General features: G+C 33.6%; 2 protein-coding genes across 2 annotated transcripts in view; one reads left to right on the top strand and one right to left on the bottom strand.

Annotated features, from left to right (window-relative positions):
• Window positions 1-1,059: 1,059 nt before the first annotated feature.
• LOC125068168 (GATOR complex protein NPRL2-like) overlaps window positions 1,060-23,587 on the bottom strand; it is a 58,825-nt gene continuing 36,297 nt past the window's right edge. Inside the window, exons 5-8 of the mRNA XM_047677208.1 lie at window positions 5,926-6,069; window positions 4,444-4,528; window positions 4,024-4,193; window positions 1,060-1,468 (exon numbers count right to left, since the gene is read on the bottom strand). Of these exons, the coding sequence (XP_047533164.1) occupies window positions 1,289-1,468; window positions 4,024-4,193; window positions 4,444-4,528; window positions 5,926-6,069 (579 nt within the window). The 3' untranslated portion in view covers window positions 1,060-1,288. The remainder of the gene's footprint in view (window positions 1,469-4,023; window positions 4,194-4,443; window positions 4,529-5,925; window positions 6,070-23,587) is intronic.
• LOC125068170 lies at window positions 20,731-21,645 on the top strand. Its single transcript, XM_047677209.1, has one exon. The coding sequence runs from the start codon at window positions 20,731-20,733 to the stop codon at window positions 21,481-21,483; it is 753 nt and encodes a 250-aa protein (XP_047533165.1). The 3' UTR covers window positions 21,484-21,645.

Raw genomic sequence — 23,587 nt, 5'->3', positions numbered from 1 at the left:
TTTTTCGTTATATGATCATAGCCAACATAAATTCATATATTTTTAATTATTGGGTAAATGTCAAAATAAAAAAAAACAATTACCTTAAAAATGTACTTTTAGCAAAAGGCCACAAAAATTTAAAAGTGTAAATAATTTTTCTATAGAACAATAATTTAAATATAATAAATGAACGAATTACAATTCAAATCAATTTCATCAAGTTTTTTTTTAATTGTTGTTAAGAACATTTTTTATTAATTATCTGCGAAAATTTTGACCATTTCGATATTTAAACATCAATTCGGTGGGACTTCGGGCCTTCAATAAACGTTACTTATAGACAAACTTACAAGGATAAATATAGCACCGTTATAATAACTATACAAATGTAAATACAGTACAAAAATTATCTAAGACTATATGTATTGAGCAGTTCTTTATAATGCAACATTATGAAACAATCCTAAGTTTTTTATTTGTAAAAAGAGGTCGCTTTCGTTAGACAGTATAAAACACTCATTTGCACTCAATTTATGTAAAAAGTATAATTATTTTCAAACTAAATTTTGAAACAAATATTTTGTTGCACTACACACAAGAGAGTTTACACTAATAAAGCTATGGATAAAGGTTATATGTATCTTGTCTAACCTTATTAATTATTATGACTATCGATGAAAACCTTTGATGACATTAATCATAATGTTTAACTAACACTAGTGATGTATTTTCCAATAATTGTACTTTAACGTGACAACAGTTCTTATGTTTTTTACTCATAAATGTTTAAAAAACTATACTTTTTATATTATTATAATTATCCTACTTGCCTTATTGTATTTTTCGTTGATTTTTTTTTCTTTATAACTTTTCAACAAATGTTAATTCCTAATTAAATTTATTTTCGATGAACACAATTTTTGACTAACTTTTGATTACTCGCTACGCTTTTCTTTTCATGGAAGCTGCAATATTGCCCATGAAAACTTATGATTCCTACATTTACATATCTATGAAGCCAATATTTCAAATTATAATACATACAAATACATTTTTACAATTATTTTTTTTAAAAAATTTGACCAACAAAATAATTATATTGCATTATTTATAATTTTAGTTAGTTCAGAAAATGTTATAATTATTCAGTACTTTGATTATGAACTATAAATTATATCAACGCATAAAATTATCCAATAATAACAGTGACAGTCCATTTATGATGACAATATTATTATTAATTAATATAATATTAAAGATGGAATACTCCAGCTGGGACGCAGGAGGTTCGCGACTCGAGTGGATGTCACTTGACGATGAAGATGACGTCGCTGTCTCTCTCCAGCTGTTCCTCCAGCTGTGAGGCGGTCAGGCCTCCCTGGCAGCAGAGTTCATCGAGGCAGACCAAACCATTGTAGGTGCGCGCGATGCATTGGCTGTGTTCGCTGCGTAAAGATGCGTTGTCGTTGTGGAGAGTCACTGGAAACTGCAAAAAAAAATATTGTATTATGATTACAAAAATATTTTTTTATATCCAAGTTATAAAATCCACAAAACAAAACAAAATCGAAATAAAATATATTTTGTTGGAGTACAATTCAGTTTCAACATGCATTTTGAAAAGTCATTTCACAAGATCGATCAACATTAGACCGAAATCCCGGTCTGCAGACGATCCTCCTTCCTGACCAAATATTCATTTCTATACTAAATTTTTCCAGATATTCTTAACTTCGTCAAACTAGAAATAAGTTACTACTGAGTTTCTTGTCGGTTCCTCACAGTATAATCTACATTCCGAACCATCCACTTACTTTATATGAAACTTAAAGTATTGAGCTAGGTGTCACCCGCGGCTTTGCTCGCGTTTTAGGAGTTGGTCGTCAGGTGTAAGGCATAATATATAGCTTATGTCCGTCCTTGTGATTCAAGCCCGTTTCATACAAAATTTCATCGAATTCGGTTCAGCGGTTCGGATGTGAAAGCGAAACAGAGACCAACAAACAAACAGACAGACAGACAAAGTTTTTTTCGCATTTATAAGATAAGTATAGGATAGATTTATATAAAAAAATCAGTTTTAGAATATGTGTGTCAGCAGATGTCGTCTGCGGTTTAGTAAGCGTTCTAACAGATAGTAGTCTAGACATTATAAATAGATGCTTCTATTAATTATCTTTTATCGCACAGCTATCAGTTGCAACAGACTGATAAATAAGTTTGATTACAATACGATACACTGATTACGCGATCTGTCAAAAATACGTATTCAGGGCAAAAAAAATATCACGTCGGTTCCAATGGAAGAAGTGAAGCTCAATAAACCACTGTGACCTTGATTTTTTATAGATTAGTTAGGCTCTATTTATCCCTCCATTTAAGCTTAAAGCTGATTATAGAAGTGGGGACGACTATACGACTCAAGGGGTCAGGATCAATTCTGCGACTTTTTATATCGCTAGCCGCTCGCTAGCCCGCATCGCTAGCCCGCAAATCATTGCGCTATTGACATTTAAATAAAAAAAAAGTTATTATTATCAAGACCAGTTTTTATTAGTGGCGTTGCTACCATAGTGCAAGACGGTACCTTGCATAAGAGCGCCAAAGCTAAAAAACCATTTTGAGTACTTTTTTATTAAACTATATTTCCATTTTTTTTAAATTCATACCATGAAGATAATAAATCAAATTACGAAGTTATTTGTATTTTATTTATTTGGTTTGATGCGTTTTCGCGTCTTAATGGGCAAAGTAAACATTTCTTTTATAAAATGTCATATATTATAGCCTACTCCTGCTTCCAATGGAAGTAGGAAAAAAGATAAACAAACCTTAGATGTATGTATTTCATGCGATTCGCTAATATCTGAGCTATATCGTGTACTATTAAAAGTTTATGATTAATATATCTTTATTTATAATACATCACTATTGCACTTATTAACACTTTAATTTTACTTCCGAAATTCCGATAACAGTTTGGTCGACGTTTTTTTCACACAAATCCATAGTGAATACCATAGATTAATCAAGCTCTCGACCAATGATATCACGTCGATTTGCTGTCATGTGTTGTCTATTTGGCTTTATTCCTGTTATGGTTGGTTGGTACATGTAGTAGTTTACGATTTCGAATTAAAATAATTAATTAAACTTTCTATCTATTAATTACTCAGAGCATTATATCACGTAAATAGCAAGCTAACGTTAGCACAACTACGTCTCGTAGACAATACTATCTGTAAGCAAAACGAATAGTTTTTTGAATATACTTGTCATATATCTATCTTAAACTTTTCTAGCCATTAAACTTAATTCCCTGACCAAAAATACTAGGCCTGTTAGTAACAACTATATCTTTATTATTATTAATGATAACACTAACAAGATAAGTACGTGTACCAATATTGGCTTTACCGCCGTCTGAGCTGAGAACAGGTGTCTGATAAGAGTTAATAAAGAACGAGTTGGGCTGTTTTCGTTATGTCTATTTTTAAATACAATCCTCGTTTGTATCACAATAATTCTATTCCTTTCAATCCCAATAATCACTTTGTTTTTAAAAACTCATTGTAATGTGTGTGGAACAGACATGTGTTTAAGAACAAACTCGATGCTTTCCATAGAAAATGGTCGTATGCCAGAAATTGATATGCGACTTTGACTCTAATATTTATAACAAATAAAAGGGTACACGTAAAAACAGCGTATCAACGTTAGTCGGTTTTCATCGTTTGAAGAGAGTATTACAAGTCCTTAGGCAATAGTACTGGTGTTCTTAAGCTATATCGAAAAATATTAAAGTCATTGACTTATGATTTTTATGAATATCATTTAATTTTTCTTGGTTCTTCTTTTTTCGCTATTAGCCTTTCTAGTCTTTAGAGCGTCACCGAGCGTGGGGGGTGAGTACTAGATTTAACAGCTATTAAATTTGAGCCTTCTTCGGTTCCAAATTACGTCCACCCTGAGGATGTCTCCTGAGAGATTGCACCTCGGCTCAGGGCGTATTCGGTAGGAACGATGTAACGAGACACTTACCTTATATACCCTACGTATAAGCCCCTCGAGTACACCAAAGAGCACAAGTTTCCTCTCGTTAATAGCGAGCTCCTGGGGACGCATCCGTCGGCAAAGGTCGCGGACTGTACTGCCGTAAGACATGCCCGCGTACATGCGGAACAAATCACTCACTTTTGGTAGCTGCCGAGCTGAGGATAAGAAAAAAAAACACACACTTATGCAAAATTTAAAATAGTAATGATGATTATTATTTTAGGTTTTTTCTAAAAGCTTTGTAGTCAGTTGGACGAGTGGCAATACAAAAATGATGCCCAAAGTAGAGTTACTTTAGAGTCGAAACTACGCTAGGCCCGTTCACTGTTGATCTTGTCTTTGAATTGTAGTAAATGTTTGTGGTATTTTTTATTTGATTAATTGTATATAAATTTCAAAACTTACGTGATCGTGCACAGAATTCAACACATTGTCGTTGCAACCCCACGCACCGTGTTAGCTGTCTGAGTTTAGGCGTTGCACTGTATACCTGAAAATTGATAAAAAAATAACTATTACATTCCAAGTTTAAAATTACATAATGTATTAAATCGCTTCTTGTCGATTTTAAAACTACTTTGGGCGCGAGTGCGAAGATCAATTTTGTATTTATATTTCATTTGTCTTTTGTCTTCTTACGAGATCGTATCCACATTCCATTTTAACATAAAATAAAAAACAATTCTGCAATATTTGTACTTTAAGGTGGAGCTTCACTATTTAATATTAGTAACAATATTGCTTTGTTTAACTAAATATATAGTGTATTCGCAAGTATTATTAGTACAACATCCAATCATGGTCTGAATTTCATCATACATACATCATAAAAAATACCAGAACCCATTACACCAAGTGTAGTGTCGCCATTATACTCGAGTGTATTGATTTGTATAGTAAATTGTGGGTTAGGTGTTAAGAAAGCGTGAGAAGCATTTTCGCTTTCAATTATCAATTAAAAAAAACTGATAATTTGTTATTAAAGTGAGATCTTCGATTAGATATATATGCTAGCTGTAGAGGTATTCTGTAAGAGGAAACTCGAAATTCACCGCAGAACACGAGCGTGAATCAAAATGTGATATATATACAGTACACTTTACATATAAGTCGCTTCCAGTCGTCTGAATACTTAGATTTTATTAATAAACAGAGTTATTACAGAATAAGGATTATATGTATAAACATGCATATTATAGTTGAGAAAAGCCTATAATACCTTTTTATTGAATTTTCTATTTATGTGTGTTCTTCAATCTAAGTTTTATAAAGACCCTAACGTGAAGCCGGGATGGGCTATTATAATTAAATATCTCCTTGTCTATAATAATTAAAAAAATATAAGATACACATTACACATATCAAAACGTATCACAAACAGTCGGTTGTCATTTCACGAGTGAGATACGAACTGAATTCTTACAGAATCGCACAGCGAGTGTGGTGCGAAACCGACGTACTGGTTCGCTTTTAATTTTAAACTACTGTTGCCGATTCACGTCTAAATCTTTATTCAATATAGGAGATAATTACTCATAGTAGGGCTTTACCATTATTATTTTGACCACCTTGTGTACCAACTAGTCATCCGTTACTTTATTACCGAAAATAATTACTGCTAATCCCTATATTCCAATTGAAAGATGCTTATTGCTTAAGAAGCCAGTGTTGTTAGACAAGTAGGACCCTTGTTTATACTTGGCGGATCATGAAACGGGAAGTTTATTCCATCTTAAAGTGATGGCGACAACCTCAGGAAGTCCATACGGCTTACTGCCTTTTTCACATTAAAGACGTATTTTATGAGCGTCTTAATTGCTATGATATATTAATTTTCTTAATAAGTGAGACTACTCTATTAGATTCGATAATAATCCCATAACTTACCGCACAATATTGAAAGATAGGCACTAACGTGACGACGCCGTAGTACACCAGGTTTTGGACGCAGGCTCGCACGAGGCTAATCTCCACGTCGGTCAGCGAAGCGATCTTGGCCACGTGGTTGAAGCCGTCAATATACGGCAAGATCTGAAATGAAGATTAGTTAATTTCTGATTTATTAATAATTTCATGTCGTATATATATTTTTAAAGTAAAGTTAGGCACATAGCCTGTTGGTAAGTGGTCACCACAGCCTATAGTTAATGGCGCTATAATAAATATTAACCATTCCTTACATAGTCAAAGCGCCACCAACCTTAGAACCTAAGATGTTAAGTACTTTGTGCCAACGGGAAATAATATTAAGTATTGCTGTTTGGCGGTAGATGAGTCTGATCAGTGGGTAGTAGATATTCAAATGGGCTCGCATAAAGAACTACAACCAAGGACACAGGTTGTATGTTGCATAATTTTGAGGTGAAGCGTCATATGTCAATGTTGTGAGGCAAAAAAACATCCCGTGTGCTTTCTAAGCAAAACCAAAATTATAAACAGACACGAAAATACTGTATTAAATATTTGTATGAAACTCGAAAATGTGTACCTTGCTTTATTTTACCTTCACGATAGAACCTCGTAATAATAAATTTACACAAAAAATTAGCTTAGATGTATATTTTGGTTTCGATCGAGTACATATCGTAGTCGAAATATTTCAACCCGCGTTAATGTAATATTTAATTACGTGTGTTAATTTGGCAATGGCATCGTTGATGTTAGTCTTGGTGTGTACGTCAATGCAAGTGACGTTTGCATCAATTCGTGATATTAGCACGTAATACTCAGCTTACACGAGAAAACACTTTTGTTGATACAAGACTTGCTAAACTCAGCAGACGACCTAACTCTGTATTTACTTATCCGCATAGCGATCGGTATAGAAACTGTAGTGTAGATTTTTTTTAATTATTATTATTGCATCTGCAAAATGAGCTGTCAGTGCCTAAATAATAATAATAATTTTATGCCAGCTGAAATTTACATGTCTAACTATAAAAAAGCACATTCTTTACATTCATACGGTCCGAGAATTCGATTCAAAATATACTTTATTCAAGTAGACATTTACAATAACTTTTGAATCATCATTTTACAAAACTATATTAAACGTAGAGCTACGACCGGTTCGGAATGAAGATTCTCCCGAAAAGAACCGGCAAGTAAATCAGCAGTTATTTTTTTCAACATTTGAAATACAATTGTATATAATATATCCCGGCAGTAAGTCAACAAGTATTAGCTCCACGCTTTTTTATCAACTATAATATAATGTTGAATAATATGCCTGTTTTATTCAGATACTCATGTACACCCTAATTAATTACAAACCTCAGCTTGGCCGTAAACTAATGGTAGAATTAGTACACAATCACTAAGATAATAATAATCGAAATCTTCGTTTGTTCTAATATAACCTTCTTCGTGAAAATATACATATATTAAACTTTCATAGTAATTTGACAAACAGTCTCAAAGTATATTAATGTCAAACAGATGTATACGGAACGCTTTGTTTGAGCGTACTGTATAAGGTCGGTAAGGGATACCCAAAACCTCTGCAAACGTTTGTTTTATCAATGTACGGAAAAGGTTGGACTAATATTTGTTGAAACTTTGTCGCTCTTTCTGTATTATATTTTTAGTAAAAATAGTATATGCATACATACATACATACTATTTCCTTATTCGTTTTAAAGCTAATTACAGTGACAAATGGAGAGAATTAATTAGCCCGCCTAGCCATTTATTCGTAGATGTAAGAGTGTTATCAATTATTGTTAATAGAAATCATTTCGTATCTCACTCGTGAAATTTAATTCATAGAAAACATACTTACTGTCATTTAAATATTAAAATTATTTATTATAGTAAATATCGTATTTCACGATCGCGTTCTGCAGTGAATTTCGAGTTTATTTTTACTTAATAGCTCTACATACATCCAAAACCGGAACACCTGGTCAGCCAGACGAACAAACGCTACACTTAACATAAGTTGGACCATTTATTGAGGAATGTTATATTTGTAGAACTTAAATTCTGAAACAAATTTCAATTTTTGTGCGGAATTGAAGCCGCGGGAACGCTAGTGTGATCTTGTTTATTTCATAAATCGTCCGTGACGTTTTAGTAATAATATCGGAAAATAATAGGATCGCCGATCAGCATCTTGTCTATTTATAATTCATTGTCCCGCCCACGCGTGACATTTAAACCTTTTGGACGATCGTTTTATTAGTACAGTATGCCACAAGCTATTAGCAGTATACACGTTGGATCATGAGCTCCTCGGTTCGAACCAAGTTTAAACTAATAAAAGTTTGCATGTAAAAAATCATAAGTACTGCGTTTGATATTTTTCTGTAGACTATATGAGTAAGGGGATAGAAGCTGCATCTATGTCGAGGCACACGTGTATGCTCTAACATCTACGTATTCCGTGTTACGAGAAAAAGAAAAATGGAATAAACATTAAAAAAAAATGTATTATACTACACAAACATATATAACCCGATGTATCTTAAAAAAGTACGAGACATTAAAATAAAATAATCAAAAAAGTTATCGCAACTATTTTATTCTAAATAAATACTTATTTATTATAAATTAGAGTATAAAATATAAAGTAGTTTGGGCCTCTAAATATTTCCTAAATAGTAAATAACGTTCACAAACAGCCACGTTAAGGCAGTCGTAAATAAGTACGATAATGAGGTCAATGTATGTACATAAGTTATATATAATAAATCTCTGTTGAGACGGCGTCTGTGTATACTTTTGATGAGATTAAACGCTGTTATTAAATTACTATCGACAAGCCAAAAGATTAAATATATAATACTAGCAAGCCGGGAGTATTTCGGACACCCGAATAAAAATACCGTAACACATATACTCCTAAGCCCCAGGTTGGCAATACTTTTTACAGATACGTTCAACAGTCATCTTCATTTAATAAAACTTCAATTAACTTCAATTATACCCTTATAATTTCTTCATAAATAACTCCATCTGTTGTTGAAAATGGGGAGAGACTTACGACGTTAGAATGCAATCATTAATTCAGGAAAGTGAACGGAACAATGCGCAATTCCCAACGCCACTCAGGAGCCGAAACATAGCTGAGAGTGGTTTTTTTTATATGTCATATATGCAACGGATTAGTAAATGGACCATCTGCTCACCCTCAGCTATCAAGGCAGAGGATGCAGAGACAGAGTGAAATAAAAGAAAATGAGTGTGTAAAATATCATTAAGAAGGTTGCAGCGCGAGACGTTAACCTTATTGTCTTCAATGCTAGTTTTTCTGGTGTCAATGGGTAGGAAGTTAATTGAGAAAAACTTTAATGAATTTCGGGAGGAATACCTATATATATAAGTATGTATGGATGTTAAGCGTTTAATTGTCTTTGTTTTTATACCACGTTATAGTTTTCCTAATTTATATAAGTCACGCCAATTTTTTTAATATGCAATCTTCTGACTATCTCAGCATCTATTGGTGACAACAACATAGGAAGCCTTTAATCTAACAACTGAAAACATTTTTATTAAACAAATAAAAAATTCAGTTATATAACACACGATACGATAACGACATGTACAAATTCTATTGAAACGAACTGCATAAGATCGCTTGGTACATTAGAATTCTTGTTTCATTTAACCGATAAATAATTTAATTCATTTGCATATTAGTAAATGTCGTGAGATCAGCGATATTTCCTTGATACACTAGATGTAGTTTTGTATAAATTAGCTGGTACATTGTTTTTGTTAATATATTACTGCTATATAAGCTGTAAGGTCTATGACGAACTTTACTGGCCATATTGTTAAATATCATTGCAGATTAAAGACATCGCGAAAATTCAAACGAACTAGACTTGTCAAAAAAAAATTAAAGGCGTGTACACACATACTGCTCAAAGCGTAGTCAAACGCAGGATTTTTCGCGCAAGAATTATAGTTCAGCAATTTACAAACATCCGCGCGAAATGAATTTAGTTCGCGGGACTGACTTGCGATTATATGAAGAATTGTTTGTCTAGACTCTACACATGTCGCAATGCAAATCTTAGTCGTATCGCGAGAATGTGGCCGCAGCATTACTTTAGAACCAAAATTAATATTTACACATATACATACAGTAATACGTAAAACCAGGATCAATAATTGTATTTTATCGTTTGTTAAATTTATTACGTTCATTGTATATTTATTATATGTTCTTGAAAGTTATCGATACTTATCTAATAAGTGCCCACTTAGAGTTGTAATTAATGGTTTGTTTAATTTTCCGGTGTAAATATTTATTTTAGATTGTATCCCACAGAATATATATTATTTAGTCTGTATATTTTGAATAATATCGTCGCTAACGATACTTAAGAGTTGCTTATCATTTCATTAGTACAATGAAGTTGTCACTACCACATATACATTTATATAAATTTATTAACATACGTATACTTTTTAAATTTGACTTCTACAATATTTTACACGTGTGTAGTTCTAGCACTATAAACAAAAAGCGTTCAATATTTAACATGTAATGTTTGTAAAATTCAATGAAACATAAAATATTAAACGAAGTTATTTATGTATTATAAAACAATATTTACTGATCAAAAGTAAGAAAATATAACCTCGTCAGAGAGCCTCCTCAGTGGAAAAGCAAGATATCTTGTTCGAACACTTTTAGCTAGCTGGCAAGGGAACTTGAGCAGCCATCCTCCACAGGTTACTCTAAAGCAGGACCCGTCTAAAGCAGTGGACGCGTAACACTCGCGTATAGCGTAAGGCTAACCCGTGTGAACGGTTGAACGGTTGTGTTCTTCACTTAGCCTATAAATAAATAAATAAATATTGGACAACATTATATACGTAATGTATATATCCCAATGTAAGTAGCTAAAGCACTTGTGTTATGGAAAATCAGAAGTAACGACGGTATCATAAATACCCAGACCCAAGACAACATAGAAAACTAATGAACTTTTTCTACATCGACTCGGCCGGGAATCAAACCCGGGACCTCGGGTGGAAACCGATGAAAACTGGTGTACACACACAACTCAATCACGGAGGTCGTCAAGTAGATCGTCAAGCCTATAGATCACTATGAGATGAAATCACTAGTTACACCGACGAAGCCCAATACAGGACAGCCGATGGAATCTCACTTATCTACAAATTCAGTGAATTATAATGTTGAATTCGAATTTTAATTCGAATATCACTGTTATTTGCATACGTAAGACAAAAGTAACCGCATCAAATCGTCGTGTTGTAAGATTAGCTCTAGTATTTACTATATAAACATAGTTAGATACATCTAGTCATGTTTCTTACACGTGGAAAGCTAACAATACACGCGTTTCGCTTATGTAAATAAACATTATACCCACTACATAGTATAGATTCTATGAATTACTAGTATTTTATACAGTAAATATACTAAAATAATAAGCTATAGAAAATTGATTTCCATGCAGTTATCGAACAAAACGATTAATATCTCAATTTCTTTTATATTAAAGCTGCCCATTCGATTCTTATTTAATCGTTTGACCCGTAGACAACACACTAGGAAAGCTGTGGTTTGGGCTCGTGAAACGATTGATTAAATAAACAATCAAATCAAAATAAAAAAAAAGAATTTTTGTATTAAAGGTAATTGTCTTCTAAGCGTTCCAAAAGTATTGATCTGTTTGCATACGATACAGAAGGATCTGGTCAAAAGGAACATTTTTTTTGAATCATTGTATTTTTTTGTGTTTTTACGTTGTTACAATACTACAGGATTAAACTTTAGTAAAGTATTGCGTAGATATGCGCAAAAATCGTCAAAAAATCTAGGTATATGTTCATCACTTCATGTTAACATCGCATGTTGACCCTTATTCTACACGTACGAAGTCGGGATGGACATCAAATATATAAAGAAAAAACATCCAATCGCCTCATATTTGAACACACGTGCCATTCGAAGTAATTTGCATAAGAATTAACTTTCCGTTAATCAACGGAAGGATCGTGGAGTAACTTTGCCCGTGTCAGTTTAGCAAACGAGCCATTAGGAAATTCAACTACTAGCAACGTTATCAACTGTTATAACGTTAGCCAAAAAGCCAATTACGGCATATTTGTGTCGCGTTAAATGATTTGTAACTGCCTAGTTTAATGTCGAGTTGAATTCATTAGAGAGATATTCGGTACGCCTCCGTAAACACGGTGCTAAGAAGCATCGTTATTTGGGTTACTGATGTTTTTTTGCAATTATTATATATATGAAATTACGACGTATTTATAGACATATTTATTATACTTTCCAAGATTGTTTACTTGCTAGCCAAATCTTTGCATGAATTAAGTACCTTAATATAATTTATTTATTTTTTGTGTTATCGTATCTCGTGTATACGTGTTGTCTGTAAAGACACTCACAATCTGATGAGAAGTGAAATTGGATACGATCGGAAACAGTTTATATTAAATATCTCCGACCCAACAACTTTTTTTACAGTGTATTTTTTTTACAAAAGTTATAAAAGTGTTATTCAAAACAAGCGGCACGAAACTCTGTCACTTGCGGGAACCGACATCATTGAATTATTATTTATTACGGAAATGGCGCCAGCGGGTATATTGTGCCGAATGAGGAAGAGAAGGTCGCCATCAGAAGGCCATCTCTATATCTCTATAGGCTTTGACCTTGATTAAAACACAAACTTTAGTTATGTTATGAGTGATTTTATATCAGTCGGTAAATGTAGGACCAATAAATACAATCCGGTAAAGGATTATTGATGCTTAAATAACTTAAAATAAATATGTGTACTATTTTCGGTTCAAAATAATTATATACCTATTCAAGTACATAAACTAACTTTGGGGTCTGCTTAGGAAGTTCCCAGTAGTTCTACTGAAACTCGTTTTAGGCGACCCCGCTCTTTCATAACACGTTATAAATGTTTTGAGATAAAAAAAGGATATATAGAAATTGGTAGTGATTACCCTCCCATCCATTGGAAAGCACATAAATTCGACCGAAAGTGAGGGAATAGACTGTGCACCTGTGTGTGTGCGCACACTTGGGCACTGTTTTTTTTATGATATCCGTAAGCGGACGAGCAAATGGGCCACCTGATGGTAAGTGGTCACCATCGCCCATAGACAATGGCGTTGTAAGAAATATTTACCATTCCTGACATAACCAATGCGCCACCAACCTTGGGAACTAAGATGTTACGTCCCTTGTGCCTGTACTTACACTGGCTCACTCACCTTTCAAACCGGAACACAACAATACTGAGTACTGCAGTTTGGCGGTAGAATATCTGATGAGTGGGTGTTACCTACCCAGACGGGCTTGCACAAAACCCTACCACCAAGTAAGTACCACTCTTTTTATTTCATACACAATTACAAACGGTCAAGAGGACATCGTCATAATTTATTAAGCAAACAGAACATTTTAAATTATAAGTTATAAATAATAACAAAAGTTCAATCATTTATCATTCTAAATGTGTAACCGGAGCACCATTATGTTGACATTATGTTAACACCATATCTTAAAGTACGTAATTATAATCGTGACTCATTTATTAACAGAATATAAATACATAAACATCATTAGATACTGACGACTTAAATATAAAAACAAAACAAGGTATCAGTCTGTTAATGAGCCTGGGCTTAAACATCCTCTGCCCTGGAAGCATATTCCACAAGGCTGATCTAACTATGTACTTACAAAAATAAATCCGTCAAAATGATGAGATGAATTTTAAACACAAATGAGCACGTGATACAATGAACACTGAATTGAATTTACTGTAATCTTCGGTTAAAATTCACGAGTCCTGAACACTGGGTCATTGTAGCATTTAAAAATACCTACTGTGCATATCCGCGTGGAACGGTGGCAAGAATTGCTATCATTGTTTCCATATCCCCGTGAGTGATTTTGATTTTCTTTACGAAATATTATCCTCAGTTTTGTCTTTAATGGATGAGATAACATCAATACAAGTTTATATAGATGATAAAAAAGCGTGGAGCTAATACTTGATGACTTCCAGGCAGGATGTATTATATACGTATATAATTGTATTTAACTAAATTTTGAAAAAGAGTAACTACTGTGTTTCCTCCGGTTCTCATCGGTAGAATCTGCGCTCCGAACCGGTGGTAGCTTCATTTCATATAATTTGTAAAATGCCTACTTGAATGAAGTATATTTTGATTTTGAGTACCGTGATAATTACTAACACAAACGAGAAAATAAATCGTATTTTTTAAAAAGTGCGTGCATCTCATATCGTTAATCTATAAAATTTTAACAAATACCTAATCTCACAAATATATACAAGAAGTCAGTTAATATGATTCTCTAAATCTTGATTAATATAAAAAAATATATGAATACAATACTGTTGTTCCCGTCGAGAATCAAATAAGACCTTGATAATTAGCTAAAAATAGTAACGCACAGATAAAAAACCCCGTAATTAAGCAACAATAAAAATTACATTACATACAAAACTCACCTAGTGTAATAATACGGTAATCTAATTCAATTTAAATAAAAAGGAAACGTTTGTGTTGAATATTTTATATGTTAAAGTTAAAAACTTGATTTCAAGTATATTTTGAAGTAGAACATTACTATGTAGATTTTATTGAAGCGTACCTACCTAAAGTCCACAGATATACGAAAAGCAATGAAAATAATCGAATTAAAATATATTTTATTTACTACGAGTTCTTTTTTAAATTTAAAGTTTTAAACAACAGTACTCATTATTTTTGTGTTCCTAAACAAGGGAATACATATATACAATACCTAACATCTTAGTTCCCAAGGTTGGTGGCGCATTGACGATGTAAGAAATGGTTAGGTTTTTTTATAGTACCAATATCATTGGACAGTGGTGACCACTTATTATCAGGTGGTCCATTAGTATGGATACCAATAACGAATTAAAAAATAAATTCGTACCGCTTATCGCTATCGTTTCGGTCCAATAGCACCAAATTATATTCATAGAATCAAGTGTGTAATGAAGGCAAAACAGAAGAATATTTAAATTAATGTATCAATATTGCAATGCACTAATCTCAGTCCTCGAAGGTTTGAACATAACGAAACATGCAGTGCATAGTAAATTATCACGTATAAACGCTTAAACCAATATAAATAAAAGTTTATTAGTGGCATATGACGTCATCAGACTTACAATATGGTGGAATAATTTTGGCCCTTTCCATTGTGATAACTGTTATCGATATTTGTTTTGGGTTTTAATATATCATAATAATGTTAAATGTTTTAAAATTCAAAGAGAAGTCGGACTAGGTTGCTTGTTATGAATTTATAAATAGATCATAGACATTATAAACAATTTATTAATACAAGTCCCGCCTTGAACGCTAATGTATTCGTAGTCCATGTCAACACAAGTGGCGGTGTGTGGCGATACGAGATCGTATTAAATACTTATGTACACACATACACATAAAACTCCACTAACGTTCATACTACACAGGACATATTATGATTTATTTTTAACTGACTGTGTATTCGGGAGTAATTGTTTAATCGACTTTATTTTTGAAATACTTATTCGAACCATTTATCTTAGTTATGAATTTTTCTGAATTCGATATTGATATTGTTAGTATTATTTTTATCTTATGAATAAAAATGTTACCAATTTGAAATGTATTTCAATCAATAGTTCCACTATTGGACAAATGCCTCTTCAACAAAACCAATGTTACAAGTATATGATAACTTTTCACCTTCGAACAATAAAGTGGTTCAACATTTGACATAGTAATTATTATAAAATTAAATCGTACAGTGAATCTTTTTAACACGCACTTAACACGTGCAGGTCGCACTTAGCATTTATCGCTGTTTGGATGCAATACGCACGCCGAGACGTTCATTTGCAAACGAGGAATATATAGCACATTTCACGCTTGACTTAACATTTAATTATACATTTATTGTTAACAAATGCAATGAACTTCAGTGTAAACAAAATTACAAACGAGTAAACGTCGCAATTAGCAAATTATTCCTGGTGAGGATTGCAGGTGTTGAGTACATTTTTCCGGGATCAAAAGTAACATAAGTGCTTTTCCAGGCTATAATCTATCTCTGTGCCAAATTACATTCAGATCCGTTCAACCGTTTTGGCGTGATTTAGTAAACATCCACCCATACATACTTTCGTATTTACAATATCAATAAGAATTACGATTTAATTTCCTACGAAATCGAATAAATTAGATAAACATCTAATCAACATACCTCGATAAACGGAGTTTGGGAGTCCATTTAATGGGCTCAGAATACGCACGACCTAAAAGTGAAGCAGGGTTCTAATTCTACTAACAAATCGACAGGTCACCGCGATCGTATCGAAACGTAATCGTTGCCGTTCCGAGTACCTATCCTAGCCCACGATTTAGTTGCGGTTTGGTCAATATTGGGAATAGATAGGAAGCCCCCCCTGGCTTGAGACGTCATCAACGTCTGGCGCTGTTTAAAATTATCGTCACTAGTTGTAAAGTAAAATTATTACATACATATTTTCTTAACAGAATATTTTGTACATTAAGTAGCATTCATATTCATATTATAATATTAAATAATTTTCTAAATGAAACTGGTTCAAACATAGCGCATTTAATTCAGTTCTATACGATATCACTCGACCTACTCGTGATCTACTTGAATTGTATTTATTCTCATCAAATCAACTTGTTATTACTGATGTAGTCTATCATCTGTCTTTGTTATAATTGATAATAGCTCCACAATACTCTTCTTTAGATCGACGACAATACGTGTAGCGTGAATTATGGACAAGCAAGAAATAAGAAATTTACAGTAAAAAAAAGTACAACGATTTTTTTTTACGGCATTGATTGGCGGACGAGCATATGGGCCAGCTGATGGTAAGCGGTCACCACCGCCTATAGAGGCGCTGTAAGAAATATTAACCATTCCTTACATCACCCATGCGCCACCAACCATGGGAAATAAGATGTTACGTTCCTTGTGCCCGTGATTACATTGGCTCGCTCACCCTTCCAACCGGAACACAACAATACAGAGTACTGTTATTTGGCGGTAGAATATCTGATGAGTTGGTGGTATTACCCAGACGGGCTTGCACAAAGCCCTACTACCAAGTAATATGTATAGCCTGGATGCGACTAGACTAGTATTTGTGCGATTCGTATTCTAATTATATATGGGTTGTTATTTACTGTCCATACATAACTAATAATACTATATAATCACTACTATAATGCAGGCGGTGCTGCAGCATCGGCAATCTTTGAACAATATATTAGTACTATGAAATAGTTGAATGCAAGCAACAAAACAATATATATATAATTCTATAGATACTAGCTGAAAGTTCTGACTTCGTCTGGGTCAATGATTCATTCATTTGCTTCCCGATCACAGCGTCACCTGTCGGGTCCGATATTCTACCGCCGAATAACAGTACTCTGTATTGTTGTGTTCCGGTTAGAAGGGTGAGTGAGCCAGTGTAATCACAGGCACAAGGGACATAACATCTTAGTTCCCAAGGTTGGTGCATCTTAGTTCCCAAGGTTGGTGGCGCATAGATGATGTAAGGAATGGTTAATATTTCTTATGGTGCCTTTGTCTATGGGTGGTGGTGACCATTTACCATCAGGTGGTTCATAAGCTCGTCCTCCAACCAATCCCATTAAAAAAAATACACACACAAAAACCTCATCAATATCGGTTTAGGAGTAAACTTACACATACACGTACTTACATAAGACACGTATTATGTTGGATTAATTAAAATATAAAACTACTAAATCAAATATTGGACTTTTTTATTGTTATCATATATCTTCTCCTTAAATAAAATAAGTATTGTATGTTTGTTCTCTATGCATTTCTAAACTATTCATCCGATTATGACGAAAACTTGGTGAGACATAGTGCGTACGTCAGCCCAAGCGATCGTCTGTACCCAAAAGATTACAACAAATTACCTTTGTACATTCTCATTCAATATAAAGTTTTTATGTAAAATTATTCTACTCGTATAAAGTCGGGATGGTTAACTAGTTGTTAAATAAATAATTTTTAACGATATATATATAAATAACATTTACTTAGTGGTGGGTTAGGTGTGCAAGCCCGCCTGATTTGGTACCACCCACTCTTAAGGCATGCTGCCGCTAAAAAGCAATACTTATTATTGAGTGAGTCAATGTAACTACAGGCACAAGAAATTAAACTTTATAGTTCCCAAGGTGGTATAAGGAATGGTTAATATTGGTGATATAAGGAATGGTTAATATTTATAATTGTCAGCTCTAATGGGAGGTGGTGACCATTTAACAAAAGGTGGTCCGCCTAGCTCTTACATAAAAAAAAACATAAATCAAATATATCATTTATAATTCCCAAAGGCATAACAAAGCGTAAACCTCTTTTCATCTCCTCATAGATCACAGCAGATCTTTGCTCAGCCGTCATAATTACGATAGAATTACACCTAACCGATTTTTTTATATATATCTTATCAATACGTTTTATTAGCTATACCAAAAATATAAAGTTCTGGATAATATATATACAAAATACAATTTTGTAAACAAATGTAGAGGTTATCTGTCTGTATATAATTGCACATATACGTAACCGACAATGTAATCGTGCCGTGAAACCTGACTTGACCTTTGCGGCTAATATAATAACAAAATTTATTTAACACATTATCAAGTTAAACAAAAAAATTAAAATAAAGCGCGAGCAACTTAGTTGATACGCGTGACGGTAACGTAACGTTACACTCGAAAATAACATTGTTATTATTTACTTTACTGAACACCAAAAAACAAATATTACAGAAAAATAAAACATAAGAAAGTACTAAAAAAATTCTTGTCGTAATTCAATAGACGGAGTTATGGTTAGTTAGAAATCTCTCTCAGACAAACAAACAGAGAAAAAAAATTAATAACTAAAAAATTAAATGTATTTCAATGTGTATACAAGTAGAGATAGCCCAGAATAGCAACTGTTTTTAGATAAGGTAAACGAAGAATAAAATTTATTCAACTGACGTAATTGATGATGACCTTTCGAGGACTTCGTCTATAGCGGGGATTCTTGAGAATACCCTTGAGGGTAACTAGAAAACTGCGCAGGAGCACAGGATTTTAGTAGAAAAGTATACATTTGGCAGACATTTCCATAATTCTCTTGCTTTTATAATCCGATGGGACGGTAGAATCGAGTCGACCGGAAATAGTTCAGGCGTTGTAATGGCTTTTCAGTTCTTCGTAAGACACGCGTTAAAAACCTTACTTATTTGCCTAACTTGCGGTCGGAACCTATGGCCTAGGGAGCTTATTAGCTAGCCATTGAGTCCTATAACGAGTCACAGCAAGTGTTACTCACGAAGGTAAGCAGGATACAATTTATTCAACTATGTTAAAATTATATTCATAACACGTTCACGTATACTTGTTTGTGTTCAATTGTAAATGTGCTTCTATGTTAAGTATGGCAATATACATCATACAGCCACAGTTTAACCGTCACTCCAATTCAGATTATGGGGAATTATTTATTTATTTATTTAAGATTCAACAGTGGTAAATACATCAACACTGTACAAAGGTATACAATTTTAATACAACTTAAAACTAAATGCATTACCTATTAAGGTGAATACCACTTGCAAAGATAAAGTTGGAGACGACAAACTTACAAATAATTAATTGTTAGTAAATCAAGGTTAAAAATGACAAGAATTAACAATAATAGTAAAATAATAACACACAAATATAAATAAAATAAATTAGTTCGCTGACAATTTTGACAATATTTTTTTGTGAAACTTGTTTGATGAGTCTCCAAAAGGGTCTAAAACAGCACTGTGCTCATTCAAAATTTTACACAAGCGAGATACAGGTGAATTGCTTCCTAAAACAGTTTTGCGGAAAGGTCTTACTAATGGTGTTATTGGTTTATGTGGAATGGGAACATTCAATTTAATTTTTGATATCAAAAACGAGTTATCATAGTTGTTGTTAAGTGTTTTATATAGAAATTTTAAATCCAACAAATCCCTCCGATCACTTAGTGAAAGAATTTTGAAAAATTCCAATCTTTTTTTGTAAGAAGGAAGCATTTTCCAAAAAAACATGCATTAGAATTTATAGTGAACTAGCGGGTAGATATATAACATACATATCATATTCATCACATTCGGATCAATGCTTTAGGAACGCACAAAGGACAAACATACGAGAACATTTTGTTTAGTAAGAAAAAAATATAATAAAAACCAAATGTAGTAACTTTATTTCCATCGCCTGATTAACTGGTAATTGTATTCTAGCATTAAATCTTACGGACTTCTCATATGGATATAAATTCTTTTAGAATTTAATTACAAATTATATTTAAAGGCTGAGTAGTTAAACGATAATCTGTCTTCTTCTTGCGAATGTCAAATCAATAAAAACAAGTCGAAATTCTTTGTGCTCCTCATATTTTAATTTGTTAAAAATACAAAATCAAGTTTATAATTTTAATAAATATGTTCATGTGACCCCTTACCGCCTGCCAGCTACTTTACTATAAAACAATAACTGTGCTTACGCTTAATACAAAACTGTGAATTACCAAGTGATAAACTACAACAACACATTGACATTATGGAGTCTATTAAAGTCACTATTGAAGAACTCACTACACTTTTTAACACCAAAATGTCAGAGTTCCAAAGAGAGCTGAAGACTTCTATACCTGCGACGAGCCCAACATCCAACATCAACTCGCAGTTCAATGCTTTTCGATCTTTTGTCCTGACTGCCTTAGAAAATTTGCAATTGCAAGTTGAATTTCTATCAAGGCAATATGATCAGCTTGAAATGCACTCGAGGAAGAAAGTTGTTCTACTGCACGGAGTCGATGAAGTGAGTAAAGAGAATGTTGGTGACAATGCATTGAAAATTATTACTGAGCATCTTAAACTGCCACACATTACTCCCGACTCCTTTAAGTATTGTCACCGGCTGGGTCACACGGTCACTCAGAAGCCCCGTCCAATATTAATTAGATTTAAGGATGGCAGCGTGAAGGACAAAGTCTGGTCGGCTAAGACGAATCTCAAAGGCACTGGGATAACGATGTCAGAGTTCCTTACGAAGAGTCGGCACAAAACATTCTTGGCTGCAAGGAAACGTTTTGGGGTAACAAAGTGCTGGACTCGGGACGGTATCATCATAGTTCTGTCTCCTGATGGCACGCGGCATCATATCTCCACCATGGCTGAACTTCAGGCGATTCCAAGCTCTGCGACTGATGCATCAATCCCGCAAGCGTCGACACTTTCAGAGGAAGCCTCCAAAACCACTAAAGGCATTAATTCTAGGAGTGTAAGGGCGGTCAGGACTGTTAAAAAGTAGTTAGTATACTTGTTATTATTCACGAACGCTATGTTTTATTATGTGGGTGCTTCTGTTTTGTTTATTCCACTTTGTTCATGAATTAGATTTAGTTCTACCCACTTATTGTAAGCTTTTAATGTAATAACTTTGATGTATTGAATTTACGTATTTGATTGTTATTAATATCAAAATTCAATTGTCAAACGTCAAATTGTAAAGAATGGCAAGCGACAGATAAAAAAGATGAAATATTGCGTTCGGAAACATGTTAGCAGTTATAATGATGTAAACATAATTTAACTTTTAGTGTTGTTTTTAATTTATTTATATAGATTTTTTTATTTAGCTACTACATTTAATAATCTTAACGATAGATATATATTTGGATTCGTTTAGTTTAATATTTGCTATTGTTTACGCGTAGTCTGGTTATTGTTAAATATTTGTTTGTAATTTTTTTTTTGGTATTTTCATATAGCTGGCGGGTTAGAAGGTGGTTGCTGTCTACATTTATTTATTATATCACAGCAGTTTAGTGTAGGTTTATTTTAGCTCATCTTATTGATATTTATTTATAGTCTATTATATTCATTTATTGTATTTATTTACAATTATTTTATTATTATCAGTATGTCATCAAATATTAGTTTAGATAGTGACTATTTTCTGTCTTTGTCTTCTGATGATTCATCCAGTGATGATAGTTACCACAGTACATTACCTCTTCCGCTTAATGTCGCCATTGATTTTTACTTCTCAGACTGTCTGAAAAATTTTAATGTCATTCACATTAATGCACAAAGTATACCGGCCCATTATCCTGATTTGCTTGCGTCTTTTGACTCCCGTAACATTCACGCCATACTTGTATCGGAGTCATGGCTTAAGCCATGTCTACCTTCTACGTCGTACTCATTACCTGGTTTCAGACTTATCCGTAACGACCGCATTAGCAAGAGAGGAGGCGGAGTGGCGATCTATTTGCGGTCCCACATCCCTTTTGCTTTACTTAGTTCATCACCCCCGTCTTCCTCGGCTGATGCGGCCGAACATCTATTTATTGAAGTTTCCTTATCTAATTGCACTAAAATCCTTCTTGGTGTCTACTATAACCCTTCTTCACTAATCAATTACTACCCTTCTTTTGAAAACCTATTAGGAAATCTTATCCCAGGTTACAGCCACGCTATCATTATGGGAGATTTTAACACCTGCTTGCTTAAAGGCGACACTAAGAGCAGGCAACTAATAGACATAACGGAATCCCATAACATGAAAATCTTACCTCTTATGGCAACACACTATTTTCCTGGCTCTTCACCTTCACTTCTGGATCTTATTATGGTCTCTTCTCCGGACTCTGTTACTAAATTCGGTCAATGTTCTGCTGACGCCTTCTCGTATCATGACATGATCTATCTCTCATATAAAATCCGTCCTCCTAAAGCGAAATCGAGAATACTTCTGCAGCGTAGTTTTGGAGGAATGGACCAGACCCGGCTTTGTGACGATGCTTCCAAACTAGATTGGACTGCGGTTATAGCTGCCAAAACAATCGACCAAAAACTTGTAGTTTTTAATTCATTAATTACGCAGCTTTATGATAAACACGCGCCCATTAAACCGATCAAAAGAAAACACCTCCCAGCGCCTTGGTTGAGTGATAACATAAAGGATCTAATTGATAAAAAAAATAAAGCTAAGTTCAAATTTAAATTAAATAACTCTGATTCTAACAGAGAAAAATACAATAAAGCGCGAAATCGCTGCAATACATCGTGTAGAGATGCTCAACGACGCCATATTTTCCAATCTGTCGAAAACGGCGATACAGCAAAAACTTGGAAATTTCTCGAATCTCTTGGAGTTGGTAAATCCTCTCATAATACTTCTATAAATATTGACATTGAACACCTTAATCAACACTTTGCTTCTTCAGCCGCACTTAATAGCGACGAAAAAAGTAACACAATTAATATTATCTCTTCTCATCCAACTCCTAACTTTCCTCCGTTTAGCTTCGCGTCTTTCTCTGACTGTGATGTTAAAAAAAACATAATGTCGATGACCTCGAATGCTGTTGGCACAGACTGTATCAGTCGTAATATGATCATCCCAATCC

This window comes from Vanessa atalanta, chromosome 13 (genome assembly GCF_905147765.1).
Source record: "Vanessa atalanta chromosome 13, ilVanAtal1.2, whole genome shotgun sequence".
NCBI classification, from domain to species: Eukaryota; Metazoa; Arthropoda; class Insecta; order Lepidoptera; family Nymphalidae; genus Vanessa; species Vanessa atalanta.
The sequence above is the reverse complement of the archived record's forward strand: the minus strand, read 5'-3'. Positions and strand labels throughout refer to the sequence as shown.

Coding starts and splice junctions, on each gene's coding strand:
- LOC125068170 (XM_047677209.1), top strand. CDS start 20,731: ATGGAGTCTATTAAAGTCACTATTGAAGAACTCACTACACTTTTTAAC.